Source organism: Dermacentor silvarum, chromosome 3 (genome assembly GCF_013339745.2).
Source record: "Dermacentor silvarum isolate Dsil-2018 chromosome 3, BIME_Dsil_1.4, whole genome shotgun sequence".
In the NCBI taxonomy this organism is placed as follows: domain Eukaryota; kingdom Metazoa; phylum Arthropoda; class Arachnida; order Ixodida; family Ixodidae; genus Dermacentor; species Dermacentor silvarum.
In genome coordinates this window covers 137,511,209-137,536,173 of record NC_051156.1, presented here as the reverse complement: position 1 = coordinate 137,536,173, position 24,965 = coordinate 137,511,209, and the positions used below count along the sequence as shown (strand labels likewise).

Genomic DNA, 24,965 nt, shown 5'->3' with positions numbered 1-24,965 from the left:
ATCACATCCCCATGGTAGGGCTTCCGGCACGAGACAGATACAAGGCGGCAGGAGCGCGGTTGAATGGTCACATCGTCGGCGAGTCGCAGACGCTCATGTTGCCCGTCATGAGTGGTGTCGGCATAGGGGCTTGCAGAGAACGTCACCATACGGCCCGGAATGTTTATGACGGCGCCGTGATCTCGCAGAAAATCCATCCCTAAGATGAGGTCTCTGCAGCAGTCGGGGATAATGACGAAAGTGGCAACGAAGCTGGAATCACCGATGTGAATTCGAGCGGTACATGTTCCTGTTGGTGTTATTACCTGGCCACCGGCACTTCTTATGTGTGGCCCGGTCCACGGCGTCTTCACTTTCCGAATGCGGTCGGCCAGCTCCTGCCGCATGATTGAGAAGTCTGCGCCAGTATCAACAAGTGCTGTAACGTGATGTCCATCGATGAGAATGCTAATATCGGCACGGGCAACGTCGTCGGCGGTAGTATTCGTCGTCGTCGGATCGTCCTCTTGGGTAGCGTGGGGGGTATTTTTGGCGTCGCGACACTGGGCAACCTTCCCCCCGGAGGTCGCTGCCGTTAGTTTCCCCGGCGCGGACTAGGGGAACGACCACCCCTGACGACGTCAGCGAAACTCTGGCGGTTTGGGGAAGTGTAACGCACAGGGGATGGGGACTGCAAGCGACGACGCGGTGAAGCTGCTTGGCTGGTCGACAGGTGATCACGATTCGGGGCACAACGGTCGTCAAAGCGCAGAGAAGCGGCGGGCGAAAAACTTGCCACCCCAGCCTCTCGATGGGGACAGAAGCGGGCAATGTGGCCAGGTTCCCCACAATGGAAACAGAGTGGTCGACGGTCGGCCGTGCGCCACAAGTCAGTACGGCGAACAGGAGGTCGTCTCACAGACTCTCGTTGCCACCACGGCACGGGAACGGTCCGAGGCTGAAATGGCGGTACCTCCGGTGAAGGGGGAGGACGTCGGACCACGTCGGCATAGCTCAATGGACGTGCCTCAGGGCATGGAGGTGGTGAGGAGAAGGCTTGCCGCAACTCTTGGCGCACGACTTCGGCAACCGAAACGACTGGAGACTCCGTAGGAGTAATGCCGAGGGCTCGCAGCTCTTCACGTAGAATGACTCTAATCATTTCCCGTAAAGAAGGCTGGTCAACACCCTGAGCTGCGGCGCTTATTGGTGTGTTGTTGGGTAGGCGATCAAAGTGGCGGCAACGTTGCTGAAGTGCCCGCTCAATGATAGTCGCTTCTTTGATGAAGTCGTCGACCGTTGTGGGCGGGTTTCGGACAAGGCCTGCAAACAGCGGTTCCTTAATTCCCCGCATAAGGTGACGCACCTTCTTCGCCTCGGTCATATCGGGATCAGCTCGGCGAAACAGACGGGCCATATCCTCCGCATACATGACGACAGATTCGTTCGGCTGCTGTACGCGAGCCTCAATAAGTTGTTGCGCGTAATCGCGCCGGTCCGAACTTGCGAATGAATCGAGGAGCTGACGCCGAAAATTGCCCCACGTGTGGAAGCTCGCTTCCCTGTTCTCGTACCACGTGCGAGCACTCTTTTCGAGCGCGAAATAAGCATGGGTGAGTTTCTGTCGCTCGGTCCAGTGATTGACATCAGCGACGCGCTCGTACTGATCGAGCCAGTCCTCGACATCTTCGAAAGCATCACCATGGAAGGTTGCGGGAACGTGAGGCTGTTCAAGAGTCACCTGGGAAATGCTCGGCGCCGGCTGAGAAGAAGGAAGAGTGGCCGATGGTGTTGGAACAGCCATGCTGGTGGGAGGCGCAACGGGAGGGAATTCCGGGCTCGGGCCGAGCAGGCGCCGACTGAATCGATGGACTGGAGTCGTGACGAGAAGTGGAGCTTCCGGACTGGGTGTACGAGTCCTTATAGGGGTTGAACGCATGAGGTTCAAGGCGCCAGCACCTCCACCAGTGTCGCAACGTCAGAAACAGAGGTCGCACAGCCCTGATCAAGAGGAATAGCAGGAGGTCGCCTTTTTTAATACAGCGCGCTGCCGCGACTTCTTCTTCTTCACCGCGCCTTGATAGAAACGCGCGTGCCTGCTCGCATATTCCTCCTCTTCATCAGAGTACAGGCGCGGCAATACAAAGAAAGAACCAGAAGAAAAAGTTCCACAAACATGCAAAATTTGGAAATCGAACCCACGACCTCTCGGTCCGCGACGATAGATCGCCGAGCGTTTAACCCATTGCGCCACAAACGCATTTGCAGAGAGCTACACAGACGCGCCTTATATATCTAACACTCCTCCGTGTACCCGCGCTCTTGCTCGGGGCGGTGCCGCCGCCTACGAGCAGAAAAGAGAAGTACTGCATTATGACACTAACGCGCACCGACAGTGAACGCTTCGGTGGTCTCATCACTACGACGCCTCGATGCCAGCATTCGAAGGGACGCTGGCATCAAGAAGCACTACCAACGTCACCTAGGTGGCGTTCACCGTACTCAGCACAGCGGAGCGTGGCCTCCGCAATTAGCTCTGAAAATGTTTCTGAAGTTGATCGCGGAGGCTGCAATTACGACGCGCTGTACGCGCTGATTTGACTCGGTGACGATTCAGTTACGTGCTTTGTCTTGCGCGTTGTATTAGTGTGTCAGTTACGTGCTTCGTCTTTCGCGTTGTGCTAGCGTGTGCAGCGTAGTGCAGCTTCCATATGCACGACGGTTGCTCATGGTCATCGACGTTGGTAGTCGTGATGGAGGAGACGTGCCACCAGGCGTCAGCGTGGGTGCATCAACGCCTAAGGGCGCTTTAGCCACAAAACACCAATAGACATTATATATCAATGTGCAATAAACATTACACTACTTCTGTGAAGACACGTTTCACTTTCGTGTTCTATACCGATTCCTATATAAGAGGGATCAACCACATTTTTTTTTCTCTTGCGTAGTTACTCATAGCACATTTCTTTTCTATTGCCGCTACCCTTGAGCTTGTCTCAGCCTCTCTTTGCGTTTGACGTTTGACCATCTTTTTTTTTTTTTTTTTGCCATGTTGCTTACTATACCGGTTGCATAGTTGCTAGTGAGCTTCCTAGTTTTTTTAGCTCCACTGTTAGTCAATATTTTTCCCGTGCAAAGCACTCTGGCACCCCATTTACTTTCTTTCATATATTCCTCAGTCAATGTTTGAAATCAATTTTACTCTGAGCCTCCCTTACTTCAAAACTTGTCCAGCCCATATCACCCTGCACCGCTTCATTTGTAGTCTTGCCGTGAGTGCCTAATGCTAGGCGTCCCACTGACCTTTGGTTGCTGTCGAGTCCTGGTTGTACCCCTGAATTCAAGCAAACAACCCCATTTACAAATTTAAGTCCTAGAACCATTACAACTTTCCACATACCTAGGAGCACCTCGTGCCAGTAGTATTGTATCACCCATAGCGCTCTGTGTTGAACTGGGGCACTTCGCGTCGTCTGGCGAGGGCGCGGCACTTCTGTTACACTATACTTGGCGGCCGCACGACAGAAGGTGACAGCGACACAGGCACTCATATCCTACTCCGTTTAGGGAAAATTATGCTGAATTTTTTTTACGTCTACAGCAGCTGATTATTGCTAAGTGTTCTCGACATCGAGATGCACCATTTCATAACCTTTTCAAATTATTTTTCTTTTCAAGTTTGCACTGAATCTATGTTACCTAACTGATTTTTTTTTCCTTGATGTAGTATGAAGATAGCCTAATTATAAATAAGTCAATCGCATCTGAAGACAACTAAAAGGCTTTGTCTTCAAAAGTGGTTTTTGACTTGATTTACGAAGAACTCAGACGCGGCTAAGACTCTCCTGGTGAGTATTTTGAGAAAATGTAGCAATTCAGAAGTCTGATAACATTGGACACATAGTGCCCCTCGCATAGAAATACATTTCGGCCCAGGCAGTTGATTCAGTAATAACGAGTCTTTCCTGCCTAATAAAACAATACATCATAGCGTAATACTAATAATATGCTGCTGGCTCTTAAGAGAATCATGAGCGAGTTGGAACATTAAAGTGACGCAACGCGCAGGTGTTACACACAAACGTGAGTAAAGCAATCGAAAACTATACATTGTCGGGTTTGAACGCCCTGAAACAGATGAGTGGATTATGAGGCACGCTGTTGCGAAGGACTAATAGAACAATTGCGTTTACAACTGCGATATCGGACAACCGTAATGATTTGATAATTTGTGTGAGGTTTCGTTAGGCACGAAACTTCACGGTGGTAGCACCTGTGCAAAATTGGAGCGCACACGTCATTGACGATGATGAGCCCCAAACACGCCACATATCGAGAACGGAGAATGCGGAATTAATCAGGCGGTTGGCGGAATATGACGTTAACGCCCCCAAAGCGTTTATGTCGTTAATGCCAACAATGACAACGCAGTAATAAGGCAGTGATTAGAAAATTTGCAGGTGCAAGTTGGAATCAGCTGGTGCAAGACAGGGGAGGGGATATTGGTGATCGCAGGGAGAGGCCTTCGTCCTGCAGTGGAGATAAAAATAGGCTGATGTTGGCTTATATATATATTGCAATTGACGCTGGTCTGCCACGGACAACAGTCAGTTGCACTTAATTTCTCGAAGAGGCAGTATGTGTGTCGAGTGGGCTCCTGAATTACTCTTTGCAATGTGGTGAACGTGTCTTAAATCATGGATTCGGGACCTCAAAGAGGTGTGACGTAATGCTAACGCATTTCTATCGCATTTGCCACTGAGTCGCCACTTAATGGTTTAAATAGCCGCTCGCGCAATTAAGAGCGGCCACTTAAGTGCCAGCACTGAATGTGCACAGTAAAAAAAAAAGTTAGTTCATTCGCGCAAATCTCGTAGGTAGCGCTATAATACTTTTGCTCGCGAAATCCGTTGCAGAAGTACACATAGTCTCCAAGGTTGGTCATAATGAAATGGTGGTTCTGGCACGTAAAACTCTATAATTGTTTTCTCCAAGGTTGGTAATACCAGTCCAGGGCCTGCCGACCGATTTAGGTGTCTAAAGCGAGACGCCTTTACGTAGTGCCTCGTGAAATTAAAGGGGACGCGATGCGAGAGGGGATGAATTACAGTTGAGGACCTTAACCGAGAAAGTGTAAGAGTGGGGCTGAAGATTATTATGCAGAAGGCAAAGATAATGTTCAATAGCCGCGCAAAAGAACAAGAATTCAGGATCGCCAGTCAGCCTCTAGAGTCTGTAAAGGAGTACGTTTATCTTGGTCATTTACTCACAGGGGACACTGATCATGAGAAGGAAGTTTACAGAAGAATAAAATTGAGTTGTAGTGCATACGGCAGGCATTGCCAAATCCTTACCGGGAGCTTACCACTGTCGTTGAAAAGAAAAATGTACAATCATTGCATTCTACCGATGCTAACATATAAGGCAAAAACTTGGAGGTTAACAAAGAAACTCAAGGACAAGTTAAGGGCCGGACAAAGAGCGATGGAACGAAAAATGTTAGGCCTAACCTTAAGAAACAGGAAGAGAGCGCTGTGGACTAGAGAGCAAACGGGGATAGCCGATATTCTAGTTGACATTAAGATGAAAAAATGGAGCTGGGCAGGCCATGCAATGCGTAGTATGAATAACCGGTGGGCCATTAGAGTTACAGAATGGATATCAAGAGAAGGTACGCGCAGCCGAGGACGGTATAAAACTAGGTGGGCTGATGAAGTTAGGAAATTTGCAGGCGCAAGTTGGAATCAGCTAGCCCAAGACAGGGGTAATTGGAGATCGCAGGGAGAGAGAGGCCTTTGTCCTGCAGTGGACATAAATATAGGCTGATGATGCTGTTGCTGCTGCTGATGATGATGATTGTGCTGTATCCTAAGCTTCTCGCTTTTCTCTAACTATTCAAATTATTCGCTTCAAAACTGTTCGAAGTAAGCTTCGAACAATTCGCTTCGAATTGAATTAGAACTGAGTAACCACTATTCGCACAAGCCTGTTACTGTTCGTTAGCACTACAGCCCGCTGCTACATTCTCCTGCCTCGGAGGAACCATAGTCGTGGCGATCATCATTCAACGCTGGCAGCGTTTCCTTGCAAGAGTTCCGTGTTGCCGCTGCGCGCGGCAATGCATTGCCGCCAGCCCGGCCAATGCATACTCGACCTCCGCGCGAGCAGAGTGTCGACAGGCGTGGGGGAAAGTGTGGGAGGGAAACGATAGCTGGAAGAAAGAAGGGCCCCTCCCCCCTCCGCCTCCGCCTCAATGATCACTTCCTGCTTACTTGGCACGGGTTAATATACTTTACAATCAGTTCCCTTATCGCAAGCTAGCCGAGCGAGGCATCTACAAGTGACGTCCATGGCCACGGTGATGGCGGCGGAGAAAGCGGCTGGGTGTGGCTCTGCGCCGAGTGTTGTCTGCTACTGCAGTTAGCAGACGTTAGTAGCACAATATATGCGCAAAAGATAGTGCTCTCGGTTCGCATTGGCCTTTACCACGTATCAACGTCTTCAAAGTTTGTTGGCGAATTACGATTCTGCGAAAACTCTCAGAGCGCTAATCCGCATTCACCTTAGCAGCGAATTCATCGTGCTCCTTCGCTAATATTCGGCACTTGTGTGTCGTCTCTCCGAAGCTGCTATTACAGATCTACAAATATTTCAACAGAGTGTTTCATGCTCCTGTGGTTACCGGAACATTAACGAACAGTGGCTCTTTACAGGAGTGTCGTGAAAAGAATTGATGTAGAAAAAAATAAGATTTCCGACTTATGCAGTGTTGGTATCAGTTTATGTATAATACCCCTTCTTGCAGAGATACCATTCTTCTCATTACCTTTATTTCACTGCCATTGTTCCAGCGATTACGTGTTGATAGTATTACAATGAGCAGATAAATACTCTTCAGAACACACGAGAATGCCCGTAAACTCTTTGTTTTATTTGATGAAGCTAATAATAAAGTACGTGGCTTCCCACTTTAGTCTACAACACGTTCAATGAAACACCACAAAAAAACATTTCTTAATCACGCTCTGCATAAGAAGCCAGGCTTCCCGCCCTCTCTCAGTTTTCTCTGCCTATGTACGCATGATAGCATTTGGGGCATCACTATTTGCCAGAATACATACGTGTATACATATATACGCGTGTTTATTACAGTTCTTAGTATATTAAATTTTTATTTTCCAATGCCGTAGCGTAAAAATTGTCGGTTCTTATCCGAATACCACAAGTTTTGTATTCTCGATGGCTATTTTTGGTAATGTGCATGTTGGTTGCACTTTTTCTGTGACTATTCTGTTCACATGAGGAATACAGTAACCGTTTGTGTCAACTGTTTACATAACTCGCCGATCTTGTTATAACCAGTTATAAACAAGTCTTAAGACAACCACACGTTTATTTTTGTTGTTTAGAATTGCTGCGTTTATTAACAATAAACCGAAATACACAGGTGTCGGACTAGGACCCATCCCAAGGTTTATGCAACGATATACCGACCACAATGTCATAACCTTTCCGAAACATGTCAATTGTCGGTGCCAAAACAGGTCATTGACACCATCAAGAAACGAAACGTATAGAGAGCGCGACGCCCTGCCGCCGGAGCCATCACGTTTCGACATCGAATAGCCGATGACCCCGCTCACACGCAGGCAGGCATTTTGCGTTTCCGCTTCGCGACCATGTCATGAATCTCGGGAAACAAGCTATGTACAGGAAACGTCCCTGTTGCTATCGGTGCTAGCACACTAATTACAACTGTATTAACTGCCCTGATAATGTCTGTATCCGTCTGTAAAAAAAAAACATACATCATCATGTTGTCCTTAAAAGCGGCGATACAGTCCCATCGAGTTGTGCGTTCCTCGCCACTTGACTAAAAGTCACGTGCATCCTCGTCATCGTCGAGACTCAAACCGTGCACGTCGGGCAAGACGGCAGTCGTCAAAGCTGCTCGGAACGAAGCGGGTTTACTTAGGTCGCCTGACAAAGGACAACATTGTTCGATAAGCTCACCTCTATCGCCTTTCCTGTGAAGCTTGCATAATATCTGCGATAGAGTCCCTATAAACGGTGATTTTGCAAGCTGTGGCACTTTACATCGAGCGGATTGGACTGCGTCGTCTGTTTGGGCGATGGCTGGAAAAGAGGGGGTAAGTACTTGAGGCTGGGCACATTAACTTGAATCAAAGTGTAGGCGATGGGGTTTTGAATCACCCCGCGGTTTAATTTGTACCTTTTATTTTCGGCAACGTATGCACTTGTGGTTTCTGTGAAGCATGCGTAAACAAGGCCTTTAAATTTCTGTGTAGGCACCGTAACCTGGGCAAGCTGGTATGAGATTATGCCGCAGGGCAACTCAGCAGTACAAAAAAGAAAAAAAAAGAATTAGTATGTATTCGTTTTCTGTGTAAAGTGCTAACAGACAAGGGGTGAAGTGAACTGTTTTTATTATTCACTTGGTCCTTCGTCTGCTTGTACGTTATTCTGAAGAGTAATATTGGTTTTTTTTTTTTGTTGTTGTTGCTGTTGTTGTTTTATTTCCTACTTTGCAAATGTTTCGTTGTATGGTCATTTTTGTTTTTTGTTTTTTTGCTGCCGTGGTTTAAAAAAGAGGTATAGCTAGCATCACCATTGATTGCAACGTCTCCCCCACCTACGTTTACTTATTTTTTTTAAGAATAGCTTGAATTGCTCTGAAGTTAATAATGCTAGCGATGAGTGCTGGTCGATGGAACAAAAGGGCTAGACACGTTATAGGCTTCGTAGCCTATAACAGCGGACACGTTAGCAACAAAGCAACAAGCAATGTCTAAGGCGAAGTGACGACTGATTTATTTTCTGTGCCACTTTTTAATCTTCAATATCAGACCAAGTGCTCGCAGTATTCTTCAAACGCCGAAATCAATAGAAACTTTAACACGACTGTTTACACCAGTGTCAACAATAGTTTGAATGTAAGAGCGTAGCGTTACCCAGGACATGATGTAAGGGAATTATGGGAGTGCATGCGTTATTTGACAGGAAAGCTCCTCCCCGTTACAATCATTCCACCCAGCAGGCGTTCACGTGCTTAACTGAAGCTAGAGGTAATGAGGACAATTAAGCAATGGCTTAGGAGAGAAAATTAAGTGTGCTTGAAGGGAAGAGAACAAAAAAACAAGAAATCCAGCAGCCTTCATCGATGACTTCCGCTGTGAACACATTTACTGTGGAAACAGCATTCTCCCACTGTGAGGACGAACACTATGCTGTTGTTGTACAGCAAACATGTCGATCGCTGGCAGCCGATATCAGGGATTCGCCACAATTTTCCAAGCTATAATCAGAAATAAAGTTTCAGTACTGCTATAGAGTAAGTACTGTTGAAAAGGTGAAGTTAGACGTGCACATGAAAGCACGTATACTAAAATAATGACGCGCATCTTATTTTTGCTTGCCAGGTTTTACCTCAATTATTGGCACCAAGCACTACGGGCGCCAGTGGTTCGTTGAGGGAAGGTGAAAGGTTGTATAAAATACATTATTGCAAATTAAAGTTGTAAATGAAACGTATTAGACGATATTAAAAATTTAAACGATAATTCTAAATTCTTGACGTTACAGAAAGAAAAGTGTGCATTAGATAAATAAGTTGTGACTATGATTATTGTGGAGGGAGCAGCATCTTTTCTCTATGGCGTAGCAATGCAAGTGGTGGAGTTCAAATTACGTGCACCTACAGCGGAAACAGATTAGCACAAGTGGCCGATGACCGGAACAGGGAAATTGCCGTACGCGGCGCTCTTGTTCCCGTGCACACTGGTCTCTAAAGTGCCACATGATTCATGTTCCAAACAATGTCTGGTACAAAGAAAGCCTGGTACACTCGTTTTCGGCGTCCTAGCGATTAACAGCGCCGCGTGCCTCAATTTATCTGATAGGGTGATCGGTCACTTGTGCTATTTTTTTTCCGCTGCAGCTTTACATGGACAGGCATGAGCACTCTCTGATCCCCATGTCTCAGTAGGCTAGATAATCTTTAGTTTAAATTTGTAACTTTATTGAACCTTTTAGTGGCAACGGTTCGCCCAAAGGCTATTGCTAAGTTTTTTTTTTTTTCAAGGCTGTTCAACATTTTACAGTTTGAATATATTTGATTCAGACAATCTTCTTACATCATGACTATCTTAGCTTCTTTTGAATTTTATTCTGGTCAGGTTGTGTTGTGGTCAGTGCAAAAATGTTCGAATACTTGTGAATGCCATGAGATACCATGTGTCCCAGCTAACGTTAGCCAGGCTGTTCAACGGAAAAAAATGAAGAGTTTTAAAAAGATGGTACGAGATACAATCATAGAACTAAAGGTGTTCAGTTGTCAGAGGTGTGAAGACCGAACAACGTAGTTCTTATGATTGTATCTTGCACTGTGCCTTTTTCAATATATTTTTTTTTCGCTGAACAGCTTGGAGAACGTTATCTGGGAAACCATTATATATTTTATCATTTAGTAGGACAACGCCAACGCACCTACCTGTCGGACGTATCGGCCGCGTGACACTTGAGATAGCCGTTTAACATAAAGTTTTTTGCACCATATTTTTATTGTGTTTTTGTAAATCAATGTTTAGGTCGCCGGGGATGAGAAAACGTCAGTGGTAAAGGTTTCTTGCTTATTACGATCCAAGAGTAATCTTGAATGTCTCGCCTAGGGGTTAATCAATTCTGAGGCGAAAACTTATCCGTTTCTGCTTTAGTAGGTAGCTCTTGCATCAGTGATAACTAATTTCAGTGCCACCTACGAGATTTTAGAGAATTCTTTCTCAAGAAATTACCGTGCTACACTTCGCGACTATGAATCCTGCGAGCTACTGCGTAAACTACTTGCCGTTATAACTGTGACTTCGTTGTTGGCAATCACGCCGTCGATGGTTTCGAAGTTGTTTTTCACCAGTCGCCTCATTGTTGGCGCATCTTTTATTGTGGACATGTGCCATGATTCAGGCCGACCATTGTGGTGTACGCCTCCTTTGTGCCACCGACGCTGTTTTCACGAGATGACAAGAAAGAATGGCACGCCAACACACCGCCATCTTGTCAAGAACAATTTCTATGCGATGCACCTGATAGTATCCTCATCCATTACAGTATTACACGTTCAGGCCTTCAAAATACATGGGCAGGTGCCACTGCTCTCTGAGTATGTGCGGACCGTAAAAACTTGCAGCAATTTTCCCGCGCTGTCGTTGCGCAATAACTAAGTGCTTAGAATACCACGCAACGATGTGTTCCTGATAACTCTGATAAGATGGGTTTGAACCCGAGCAGTGGTGGTTTTAGATTTTTTTTTCGTCGCCCTCTTGTGATGAGGGAGCTGGGGATGACGAGGTGGCGTGACAAGGACAAAAATCGCCTTTATGTGTCATCGATGATGAAAACGGTCATTATCAGCGATGATGGTGATGTGCCTGTGTCCCATAAGCTTTTAGACGTTTATAAACTGCGCAAGAAAACGAAGACACAAGAAGGAAAACACACACGACACCACGAGCGCAGACTGCCAACTGTTTATTTCTGGGATAGCAAGCAGCATATATTTCACTCATGATCCAGAACACGTGCCCCCATTGTCATTGACACATGTGCCGATAAACACAAAAAAACACACAAAAAAATAATGAAAAAAAAGCTATGAACCAACTAGCCCACCAGAACGTCCTATTGAAGTCCCATAAGCTGCTATGGTGATAGCAACGTTATAACAGCTGGTGAGGGCTTATGTTGTGCTGACCAGTGCTGAATAACGCGCAAGTGCTCTGCTTCACACAGGCGTTCCAGATAAGTGAGAATACCAGTTGGATTTCTAACAAGAGGTACGGAGCGGCGGACATTGATTGATCGGTAGCATCGAAGAAAGCGGAGGATTAATTGCAAAAAAGCTTATAAAGAGATATAAATGGCAGGTAGTAAAAACATACCACTAACTTCTATAGTCATGACGATGTCCAAATTAAACAAATATAAAAGGACACTAAATTAGCAATGAGCTAAACACTTTGTATACTGTAGTCATGGGCGACTAAACGTGACGGTATATAATGCGCGCAACAGATGAATTCGATACTGAAGTGCACGGCACTCACAAGATTTACGTAGCCACGATTAGACGCAGGGTAAGTGAAGAAAAAGTTAGCTCAATGAAGTTGGCTAATTGAAAGAGTGGAGGCTATCCTGACGTCAAAATTGTAGTAGTTGTCAAAGCTGAGAGTCCTTAAGCATACGCGCATAACTCTCAGTGGGCTTCCGCATCGATTTTCACGTAAACTTCTCGGATTATATGCGCATGCGTTTGATGTTCCTTTTATTCATATTAGCAACTCCTCTCTTTCAGACCGACGAATTCTCTACGCACAGGCGGCCAGAAGACAAAGCACCACGTAGGCCTTTTCACAGAGTGGTCGACGGGGTACCAAGATGTGCTTGGCTGGATCCGGACATCTTCCACGAATTCCGCAAGTTCAGACCCATGCCGTGCGACGTCATAACGAGCACGTATCCTAAAAGTGGAACTCACTGGGTACAGTTCCTCATGCAACTCATTCTCAAAGGAGGAGAACCGGTGGAGTCTTACGACGAGTTCACTAGTCACACTCACGCGTTGGAGTACATGAAACACGACGATTGGAAACCCACTCTTCCAATGAGACTGTTCTACTCGCACCTTCCGCTGAATAAGGACACCATGGGCAAGGAGGCAAAGTACGTTTACATTGCACGAAACCCGTGGGACATCTGCGTCTCCTTCCACCACATGATGGCTGAGGTCAGCGTCTGGCAGTTCCAAGATGCCACCTTCGAGGAGTTCGTGGACGCCTTTCTAGAGACCGACCTGGGCTACGGAAGCTACTTCGACCACGTCTCGTCGGGTTACAACCTGAAAGACGAGCCGAACGTGCTCTTCATCACTTACGAGGACCTCAAGAGTGACACCCGAGGAGCAGTACTGCGCTTAGCGCGGTTTCTGGGGGAACGCTACTACCAGGCCCTGAAAGAAAACGACGAGCTCCTGGAAAAAATACTACAGTGGACGAAGCCTGAGTATATGCGCAGGATCATTATATTAGATTTCGGGAAAAACCAGAACCCAGTGTTCAAAGAAATGTTCGAGAGGAACACGCTGTCGTGTTCTCACGGGTACGAAGGAGACAAAAGCAAGTACGCCATGGTGAGAACAGCCAACGTGGGCGGCTGGAAAGAGTACTTCACGACGGAACTCCTGGCTCGTATGGAGAAGAAGATAGAAGATGAAGGCGACAACGCAGCATTCATTGATCTTTGGAAAGGCATTCGCGAAGAGGCCATTGCACTCGCGAAGACCGCAACCTGACAATTGCAGAGCTGGCCGAAGAAACGCCATAGTTCCTGTTTTTGTTCGGAAAAATAAAACGCTGCTCACTTGCTTTTTCTTTCTTTTTCCTTTCTTTGCGTTCGAAGTAACCGAGTTGCTGCGAAATCCTGAGTAGGACATCATCAGAGAAGGCCTTTTTTAAACGTAGAATTTAGACAAATGTGGCATAATATTGTGGCGCTTATAATAAAACAAAACATCAGTAAATAATCGCTCAATATCTTTAGATAAGATCCCAGGGGTACGCAGGCGAGAAGTCGCGGAGCATGCATATTCCAGGTCTAAGCAACATTGACGCGCTCAGACGTGCATGTTAAGTGAGAGTTGACTGATCTTGTCGAAAAAAAATGACAAGCTCGCATTCCGTGTTCACTTAAATAATTCATTAAATAATTAAATAAATAATGGGGTTTTACCGGCCAGCACCACGATCTGATGAAGAGACATGCCGTAGTAGGGGGACTCAGGAATAATTTTGACCACCTGGGGTTCTTTAACATGCACCTAAATCTAAGTACACGTGCGTTTTCTCATTTCGCCCCCATCGAAATGCGGCCGCCAGTGGCAGTGATTCGATCCCGCGACCTCGTGTTTTTCAGCGCAATTAACACCATAGCTACTAAGCAACCACGGCGGGTTTCATTTAATTGGAAGCATTATTTTCCTACCTTAGGAACGAGTCTAATTATCTAGACTTAACGCCGATCCAGTTACCCAACTTGTCCACTAGCTTGGGCTACCAGGTATCTGCTAGTGGTCAGGGTGACTTCGTGGTCGTTTCTTTAATTCGCCACCTGCCACGTGACGTCTTTCGTTTCCTGCGGTTTAATTAGAAACTGCGGACGCGCTGTCTTATCGTTTGTGGCATCGGATAGTTTTGTTGCGTACGCGCAACTATGCGCCTAGCATAGTTGTCAAGCGTAGTGATATGTCAAGCGAATGATGCCATCGCTTTGTCTCTTCTTTTTTGTTCAACTCGGCACCATGATAACGAACATCGAGAATGTTCCCTGCCATGTATAAAGAGAGCGCGGCTGTGAGCCACTGCAGTCTGACCGGCCGACCGACAGCTTCGCCGGTCACGGTCACCACTGCCGAATTAGGACACAAGTTCGCCCATTAAAGCGATTGCCTCCTGTTCTGCTCAAGCTTCTCCACTCCTGATTACTGCACTACGTGACAATATGTATCAGAATATGCAATGCATGATATGCATGCCATGACATGAATGAGATGGAATGACATGACTGTGGCATGATATGCATGAGGAAAATTACATGCACGCATGTCACATGAGATGAATGACATGGCAAACCCAAACAATAATCTGCTACCTGCAAAATTCTTCGAATAACATGAATTCACACAGTGCGTGGAACCTGTGCAATTTTAATTTTTGTGTTTTGCTGTGCTCGGCAGCTTCAAACTAGGAATTTTGATACATCTGTAACATTACGCTTGAAAGCCTCGGCAAGGTAAAAAAACTAGAAAAATTCTACAAATTCTTGAGGAGTTGAACCATCGACCCCACGGCTATAATACCAGCGATCTGGCAATGCAAGTGCTTTTAATAGGGTACACAGTTACGTTTGGAAGTTATGTTGTGAACGTATGTTGTAATGCAATGCTGAACCATCCGCCATGGTTACTTAGTGGCTTTGACGTTGCTCTGCTGAGCACGAGATTGCGGGATCCAATCCCGGCCGCGGCCACCGCATGTTTCTGGGAGCGAAATGCAAGAGCGCCCGTGTACCGTGCGTTGGCTACACGTTAAAGAACCCCAAGTGGTCAGAATTATTCCGGAGTCTGTACCCCACTACGGCGTGCCTCATAGGCAGACCCGGTTTTGCCATGTAAAATGTTCGAGTTTAATTCTTAATTTTAAGGCAATTTAATTATTCGAGAGTACAGATTAGATGAGTGATCGTTCAGTACTCCACAGTACATGATACTTCGCTCACTTTAAGAGAACCGAGAAAAAAATGTTATTCGTAACAAGCAACAGGGGACAAAAAAGCGTACTTGCCGAGATACACATCCACCGAGGAACTCCTGAAAATGGGCGTCCACAAGACACTCAACGAACTAGTTGAAGCACACAGGATAGCGCAATACAAAAGATTAACCAAGACACCTACGGGAAGACACATCCTAAGGAAACTAAACATTCGGTACGAGAGCACTCATACAAACGTGGAGCCCATACCCAGAGACATCTTCAGTCGCATCAGGGTCGACCCAATCCCAAAGAACATGCACCTGGAGAATCACAGCAAACGGAGAAAGGCCCGGGCCAAAGCACTCCAGAAACACTACGCAAACCACGAGGAAGTGGTCTACGTAGACGTAGCCGAACTCGGAGAACGCGACGCTTTGTCCGCAGGGGTAGTAGGAAACGACCTCAAACCAATAACCGCGGTCACGATCTTTGGAAGGCACGCGGAAGAAACGGAAAAAGCCGCGATAGCAATAGCTATCACAAATACCACAGCCAAAATCATTTTCTGCGACTCCAAGACGGCCGTGCGTAATTTTTCCAAAGGCAGAATCCACGAACCGGCGCTACAAATTCTAAAGAAAACACATTTCACGCCCCGCCAGGTGAAAATCATCTGGATCCCTGCGCACTCCTCCCATCCCGGGACCGAAGCGGCTCACAATTTGGCCCGAGGACTCGTCAACCGGACAGTGAGCCAACCGATTCTGCGAGGAGCGAAAGAGCGCATGATAGCCTCCCACAAAATTACGCAAAACTACGAAAACGAAAGACTAGAATACCCACCCCCTGACAAATCATTAACCGAAAACCAGTAAGAGACGTGGAGAGAGGGAGAGAGAATAAACTTTATTCCAAAGAGCACGCGAGCGTAGGTAGCTCCTCCGCTCTGCAGTGGGTGGTCCCCTCAGTCCAGGAGTCCAGCGGCCTTAGCTGCCCTTCTCGCTCGATTGACCAGGTTGAGCTGGTCCGTTGAGTCGGAGCGACGTGGAGGCAACTCCAAGTACACACCTTCCCCAACCCATACAAACTATCCATATTCTACCCAAGGATACAATCCCCTGAATGTGCGCTATGCGAGGCCGACAAAGCCGATTTCACACATATTTTGCACGAATGCCCTGAGCTCAAACCTAGAGCCGAAAGGCAGCTATCCAACCGAGAGCAGTGGGGAGCTGCGGTGGCCAGCTCGGAACCTGCGGTTCAACTGCGGGCTGTGACCTGGGCTTTAGAAGTTGCTGTAAGACACGGTTGACAGCCACCTCACGAAGCCATCAAGAATGCCCACATGTAATCTCATAAATCATTTTCTGTTGACGAATTAACGTTTTTACCCCCACCACCACCACCTGCACTTACGTGCCGCTGCGTAAAGCCATGTCTCTGGGATATTCACGATAGCCGGGTATAAACTGGTGATCCCTCACTCAATCCTTACGCGATCCACTAACCGGTGACGATGCGCTTCCGTCCTCCACCTATCACTCTTAGCACGGTAACGTTTATGTTAACCTATAATTGCGAGTAACTTATAACATAAAGGTTACTCGGTGACTAAAAAAATTGATCTTTGTGTTTTCGTGAATTTCCGCCGCGGCTAGAGGTTACATGTGCCGAAGCGTCTATTTTAAAGGTTACTGCAACGCGAAATTTCATGTAACCTTTAGGTTGTAACCTCTAAACGAGTTGGCATTCGTGGCTTAGGGGACCTACAGTATGGATCGGAAGTTTACTTATTATTGTGTCGTATTGCGATCCTGATGTGGTGTTCTTAGCCGGGACTAACCTATACGATATGTTGTGCGGCCGAGGGAATGAGGCAGGTTGGACTAAATTAATATTTTATTGACACCAGTGGGGATCTTTGGTTTCGAAATGTAAAAAAGAAATTTAAATCTTGCACGAGCGTATGCTCAAGAGAGACAGCAGCATTTCATTCGTCACTGATCTCTACTGCATACGGGTCATTATAATCTAAAAGGAAGCCACAGAAACAGTGAACATACATCGAAGAATATTGTGGCAAACGATGTTGTGGCTTGAATTATAACTTCGGTTCAATGTGATGGAAAGCCCCCCGCTACCGCTGCAGGCATTTTAGGCTGTGGTATAAAACATAGACTTGTGTACCTGCACAAAAACTAAAAGCGGATGCATTATGGTGAATGAATGTATATTTGTACCCAATATTTTTTTGTTATCTCCTTGTGTATCAATGCTCCCTATAATCACGTTTGTTTTCTATTCCCCTGAAACGTGACACCCACTAACATCGGGCGCACACTGAAGGTCGCACGTGGGCGCACGCATGAGTCTAGCAAAATCTCGACGACCGACAAAATCAAAGCGTAGAGCAGGTCGAATAACTAATCTGCAGGGCGAGAAAGATGCTTCGTAATCAGACTTACTTGTACACTGCAACTGAGGCCACCGCGCTTTCCTTTTCTTCTTTTCTTTCTTTTTGTATTTTGACTGTATAGAGGGAGTGGTTCCTAAATTACAGCAAATGTTCGGTTCATTAGAGAACGCCAGACACGCACGAATTTTGCCCGCTCACTAACACGCGTGAAAGACGCCGTTTCATTCCCATGACAGCGGGCGACAACCGCTCCAGTAAGGTCTCGTAGAGAGATGAACGTGCGCTCGCGGTGGGAGGCCACAATGGCGGCCGGCCAAATGAGCAGGGAGAAAACATACAAATACAAACGAAAAGCAACATCCTGAAACATTAAAATATTAGCGTCTTGATATATATATCGTCCTGTGATACTTTGACGGAACTATAATTGGATTATTATCTTTAGTTGCGCTAGATGCCGGGCGTAATCAAACGCGCTTCAGCTTCAGCCAAACATGAGCGCTGTCATATCTCCTTCGCATTGCGGAGTTCTCGCAATGCATGCCGGGAAGAGTATCGCTGGTGGTGTCGTTTTGAAACGGTCGTGTCGCGCTTTGTTTCGTCGCTTTAAGCACGTTTTTCCGCTCTCGGATTTGGTGGCGTGCGCTTACCAAGCGTGTTCTGTGTCTGAGTCACTCGTGACGGGTGGTACAGCTACTAAAAAGACTCCTGAAGGCGCGCGCGTGCAGCGATGAAAAGAAGCCATAACGCCGGGCGTGGAGCAGGGACATGTTTGGCGTGCTGCGTGGCCGCTGCGACGAGACGCATTGCCGATGGCCAATGGTAAAAGTTCTTCGCTCACCTGAGAGTCGTGAGCATCGTTTGTGTTGTGACTGCTGTAATGAATGCCGAAGACAGCAATAAATGTGACCTAGGTAAGCAATGCTTCCTGTTCCACTATTTATTTGCAGGTGTGTGTCTGTCGTAAATTTCACCGTCAATTCATGCTCATGCTCGCACTGTTCAGTTTTATTTAAGTAAACTACTTGCTCGCTTCATAAACACTGCTGTTTTATTATTTTTTATCACTATCAATCACCGTGTTGGTTATTCTTAAATCTCAAGTTTATGTGGCACTTTTGTGCGGACGCACAACATTGACCTCATGCACGGAACCGGTGTTTTGCGCTGATATTTAGTGTGTAATCACTTGATATTGCGTTTTTACTGTTAAACTGTCACATTATTGCGGTGTTGTCTTTTGTACTTGTACTGGAGGGGAGTACGAACTGACTTGAGAATTCATTTTTGTACAGTTTTTTTTAATCCTTAATTTTTATGGTTACCGACATTTCATAAACAGAAGAGTATATTCACCTTAGGCGTGTTTAATTATTTGTTATGTGGTAGTTTTTCATCTGTTTCTGGTTTATTTATCTCTCTTTTATTACATGCTAATAGCTGTTGTTTGCAGGGCGACGCTAACAAGTAACTATGACATTCTAAGATTACTTTTCTGTCGTTGTAGGCTCCACTACACAGCAAGGAGATCGGAGAATTAGCAACTGACATACTAACAGCAAAGAGAGATGATTGTGCTCGCAACAGGGATGAGATCGTCCTCCTCATGGAATTCTAAAACTGATATGTATTTGTATTTTAACATATTGTACACGAACCTTCAACATTTCTCTTTTTTTTTTTTTTGCCCCATCCCTCTTGATGCTGTAGAAATTTGTGCTGCCAGGCAGTGCTGTAGTCGGAGGTTTTTTCATTACTGCTTCATGGCCGTGACGAAGAAAACAGACCAAGGCAAAATGTATTTTTGCTTGTGAAGGGAAAGCTTTGAGTTGCCTTGTTTTGTATATGCAAATAAAGTAATCATGACATTTTCACTGTGTCAGCTTTCCTTCTCACAGCTGCTACTCACATCCTTTCCAGAATGTGGGTGCTGCCGTCTCATACCTCTATGATTTATTTTCGATACAAGAGATGTTGCATGCTGAAATGCGTATTCATTCTGAAATGTGCCGCCTTTTCAGCTATACTTTCCACTTGTGCAAAATATTATAAGAAATCTCACTATCATGGGATGACGACATGATACTTTTTGCAAAAAACTGTCAACATGGCCCGCAAGCAAAGAAATATGTTGTGGGACGAACCTGTATACGATGCATTCACCTATACAAAAGCAACATACTGTGTATTTCATCAATTATTTTGTGTCTTGCACATTTGATCCAAAATTACCAAGTATGTGCCAGCTTATTTCAAAAGGTACAACTGTCTTGATGCATCGTGCATTCTATACTAATTCCTGCAAGCTGCCTTGTGTAAATGACCTGCGCTGTAAAATGGCAAGGTGGCAAAGGTTTACACGTTGTTAACCAGTCTGTCCTTGAATATTAAAAAAGAGAATTTGAGACGAAATGTTGATTTCTGCGGAACAAGCTTTATAGTTACTAAATTATTTAAAGCGCCAAACAGACGACACAAGAAGAGACACGGACGAGCGCTCTTCTTGTGTCGTCTGTTTGGCTCTTTAAATAATTTAGTAACATGCACCAACTAGCCCAACAAAAAGTTCAGCTTGAAGCTTTATAGTCATCTCAACATAATTTCAGCAATAATCATTAGTACGAATTGCGCCAATAAACTCGAATAATCATCATTAGTATGAATATTACCAATGTTTGACTGATTAGCATGTAAATAAACAATCGTGGTTAACGGAAGAGTTGGTCAATCAGCACTCCATATCCGGTTGCTGGAAGCATTCTGCCACAGAATAGTCTCAAAAACACATACTGCGAACATGCCATAAAATGCATTGCTGTTCTAGCTCAGATATTTACAGAATTTTGCTGCAGGTTGTGCAGAAAGAATAACTGAAACAGCAACGCACTTCATTGCAGATTCAATTTCTCTAAATTGGTGCCAGGCACAATTATGGAAAATTCGTATTCTTTCAGTACTGGCTGCCTTCAATATGAAATTACATGTCCCCAAAGAAATGAAAAAAGCTAATTAGTAAAACTTTGTCCCCAAATGTATTGACTATCGTGCAAATGTCTGTCGCCGTATGAAGTTTTCACAGCAATAAAATGTCATTTTCTCTTTAGTCCTGAATATTTTTTTAGTGTTCGACAATGAGTCATGTCCAAGAAATTAGGGCATAACCCCTGCGGCCATTTTTAGGAACCTTTTTTTGTAATCTTTCGTATAGGCATCCGGTCTTGCACGTTGTCACCCGCGCGTCCTTCTGCGCATGCACACAAATTTTGCACATTGCTCTTTCGGCCACCCATTGAACTTTACTGCAGGGAACTAGCGTAACTCACTGAGCAGCGTTTTCAGAAAAATTGTATTTCGGAAGATCAGCCGAGGTTCAACAACTTTCCGTTAGCTACGTCGACAGGATACCTTTTTCCGATAACATAAGCTTTTATGACACTTAGTCGTAATTTCCTCTGCTGAGTTATAGCAGTGCTTTAACCTTGACCAAAGCGCTAATATAACGCAGCAGAGAAGTTATGACTAAGCACCTTAAATGCCTATATTTTCAGAAGCGAGTATCCTCCTGACGTTGGTAACCGAAAGTTGTAAAAATTCGGCCGATCATTTGAAGTAGAATTTTATGAAGTTCTGCTCAGTGAGTTACGCTAGTGTAGTGCGGTGAAGTTTGGTGGTTAGCCGAAGAATCAATGTCCTAAATTCATGAACATGCGCAGAAGGACGCACGTGTGAAGCCTTGCACACGTGCGTCCTTCTGCGCATGTCCAGACACCACTTTTTTTTTCCGTGCTCACGTTGGTTTCGACGGGAATTCAGGGCGCAGGCTCCTTTCCCAAGCGTATCACCCCTGAGGAAGCCGAACGCCAGGCCGGGGTACGCTTGTGCCCTTTTGAACCAGTGGGTGCCCGGCGGCGGTGGGAATCGAACCCACAGCCTCCCGCAGCCGAGGCGGGCGTTCTACCACTAGGCCACGGCTGCGTGTGAAGCCTTTCGTGTATGTCTACACGAAAGGTTACATACATAAAGCTACGTGTACCTATACTAAAGGTTACTCTATAGTAACCTTTAGTATAGGTACACGTAGTCTTTTATTTTATAGGTGCACAAAATTGTGAGAATATGCCCCTTTATTAAACGTTACTTAAGTAAAGGTTACAATTTTATGTCCAACTCATAGGTTACAAATTTGTGAGAGTATGCCCTTTATTAAAGGTTACTTAAATAAAGGTTACTGTGTAACTGTTCTTTATAGGTGCACAAATTTGTGAGAATATACCCCTTTAGTAAACGTTACCGTGCTAAGAGTGTAGTGTGTGAATCATTGCCTCGGTAGAATGTAACTGTCGGGCCAGATGGGACCCTACGGTAAGTAGCCTGGCAAGAGCTTACTAATACCATGCCCAACAATGGAGTTCATTGAGTCGCTTCTCTTTATCAGCATTCCGCCACGCATCCAACACCGCTACTTGGGAAAGTTGGACCAAGGCCCCAGAGGGATACACAGCCAACGTTCTGGCCTCGACTAGTTTCTCACATTTTCTACACTCAAGGGGCCAATTCGCACAACTCACCCTCGACCGCAAACGTGACTTACAGCGCGTACATAAACAAGGGACAGAAATAACGGTGAAGACAAACGCTGACTTCCAATTAAATTTTATTTCGAAAAACAGGCATATTTGTCCAAGACAGCAAGACAAAACGTGAATCCAACATGATCAAGCACTCTTGGTGTCTTGGTCATATATGCGTGCTTTCAAAATAAATATTCATTTGGAAGTGAGCGCTTGTCTTCGTCGTTCTATCTTCCCCTTGTCTGTGCCTGCGCTGCAAGTCAAGTTTGCCATAGAATACCGACTAGCCCATACCCAAACCCTGCTTCACCCTCGACACCTTCATAATCACAGGTTCTACATCGAATGGCGATGTGGACAACGCTTTGCCACAAATAAATGTTTGCATCTTCTTATTAAACAACAGCCTGAGTAAACAGAAAGAAGCCATCCTCCGCCGCCTATTAAATAACTATGTACATGAAATAACCATGCACAGACTCTGTCCTACGCAGTACTTGTACACGTGCCCCCACTGCGACGTCCCAGACACCCTGCGACACACGGTCCAGGATTGCGCACTGCGTGACACATCCACAGATCCCACCTCACAAGCCTCACAGCACGGCTCCAATCAAAAACGTCCCATAGAAGCGGAATAGCACCCCAATTCCACGCCCATCTATACCACCACTGAAACGTGGGAGGCTAAGCTTTCCTCTGATTACTTGTACGACCTACGCAGTCTCGTCGCCCAGGCAAGGAGAGAGAGAGAATAAACTGTATGCAAAAGAGCACGCGAATGTAGGTAGCTTCTCCACTCTGCAGTGGGTGGTCCCCGAAGTCAAGAGTCGAGCGGCCTTAGCTGCCCTTCTCGCTCTGTTGACCAGGTTGAGCTGGTCCGTCGAGTTGGAGCTGGGAAGCGCTGCCTCCCATTGCCGTGTGGTGGGGTGTGCTATGGCTGTGAGTGGTAGCGTCGCCTTCTTGCGAGTGAAGCCACGACAATTGCACTGCCAAATGGTGATGCCTCCATTTTGATCATTCTGTTTTCTGGCCATTTTGATCCTCTTGTAGCATTTAAGGGAGGGCTGCCTCTCTGTGTGGATAGACTCGCGGCTTCTTGCGGCGTTGATCGTTTACCATAGGGGTGAAAACCACGTGTAGTTGCGTTATCATCTTTCGGATATCGTCGAAGCCCTTCTCCATTTGCATATGTAGCTCTTGGATGGCTTTCCCGTTTTCCTGAATACCTCTTTCGCAGGCTGTTACTCTCGCATCGAGCGGCTGGGCTGTCGGATTCGGCTCGGGCGGTGCCTTGGTGTTCATTTCCTCGACGGTCTCCTGCACTACCGAGGGAGTGCACGCGCGCTGCGGTGGCGGTGGCATTGTTCAGGGTTCGGGCGAACTTTCTTGCGCTGTTGGCTTGTTTCGGCTTCGTTCCTCCTTTAGCTGTGCGCGCAATTCGGCTAACTCTACGCGCAGTTCCTGCACTATAGGGCCGCAAGCGCCTGTACAGTGTTGCTCGTATTTGTGTCTGCGTCTCGTGATGGCTGTATGTGGGGCTTCGGTTTGTCATTTTGTCTCTGTGACTTCGGGAGGCAGCGTTCTGCCCAGCTCACCTGTTGTTCCTTGGAGGTCACGTGACTCAGTGTTTTCGAGCTACTGCCGCACCTGTTTCTGCTGTCGGACCTGGATCTGTTGCCGCCTCGTTGTTGCGATGTCGCCCTGGGTGTGGACCAGGAGCGGGTCCGAGATCACGATGGCTGTCGGCGACCCTTGCTTGGTTGTCCCGTCGTGGTCTTGTCTTTGTGTGTCTGTTCCTTGAGCCGCCTGTGCGACGAGCGTGGCCCTGGTAGCAGTCTCTTGGGCATTCTTTCGACGCCGTCGCGTGATCGCCGGCGCACAACGAACATTTCAGTTAGCAGTCGTGTCCATCACTTGGATCTGCTGCACCACATCTTTCGCAGGTGGGTTTATCCGGGTGCGGGCAAACGTTGGTTCGATGCACCATTTGATGGCACGAGTTGTATACCTTGACCGTGTGTTGATAGGGTAGGCAGCGTAGCTCGTCTCCGTCGAAGTTGATGTACCTCGGTACCGTTCTTCCTTCGAAAATTATCAATGCGGTCGCACATGGCCCAAGCATACGCGCTTGTAGGATTTTTCTTTTGTGTGCATACAGCCCTCGCATGAGCTCCGCGTCCGTCGTTCCCTGAGGGATGCCATGGGCCATTCCATCAGTTGAATTCGCCGGTGGTGCGATATATGTTGCCACTGCATACTCCTTGGCGCCGAGATGCACAGTGCTGATGTCTCGTATCGTAGCTACCATGTCTTCACTAGAGGTGCTCACTGCTGTGATGTTCTGCTTGCTTTCTATCCGCACGATAAGGTTCTGGGTCGGAGTTGTGCGTGGGTAACCCCCCGCCGTGGGTACTGCTCGGGCGATGACCGGGGTCGGCCACTTCCAAAAGACGAGACCTTCTCTTGGCCTCAGTATTACTTTCAGGCGCTGCTTCGGGAGTGGTGGTGGTCTGCGCGGTGAGCGCTGCTGTGCCTCGGGAGGTGGGTCAGAGTTCTTCGGTGCTTCCTTGCTGCGTTGTTTGCGCCTTTTGACTGCCAGCCAGTCATCTGCGCAGTCGGTGGACGCTTCTTGCGGTTGCCAAGGGGATGCATCAACCTCCATGGCGGTTT

General features: G+C 46.6%; 1 protein-coding gene across 1 annotated transcript; it reads left to right on the top strand.

The window, feature by feature from the left end:
- The first annotated feature begins 7,904 nt into the window (after positions 1-7,904).
- On the top strand, positions 7,905-13,420 carry LOC119445823 (3-alpha-hydroxysteroid sulfotransferase). The gene is made up of 2 exons (XM_037710118.2): positions 7,905-8,132; positions 12,350-13,420. Exons 1-2 carry the CDS (start codon positions 8,115-8,117, stop codon positions 13,343-13,345), a joined length of 1,014 nt encoding a protein of 337 aa, XP_037566046.1. The 5' UTR covers positions 7,905-8,114; the 3' UTR covers positions 13,346-13,420.
- The last annotated feature ends 11,545 nt before the right edge of the window (positions 13,421-24,965 follow it).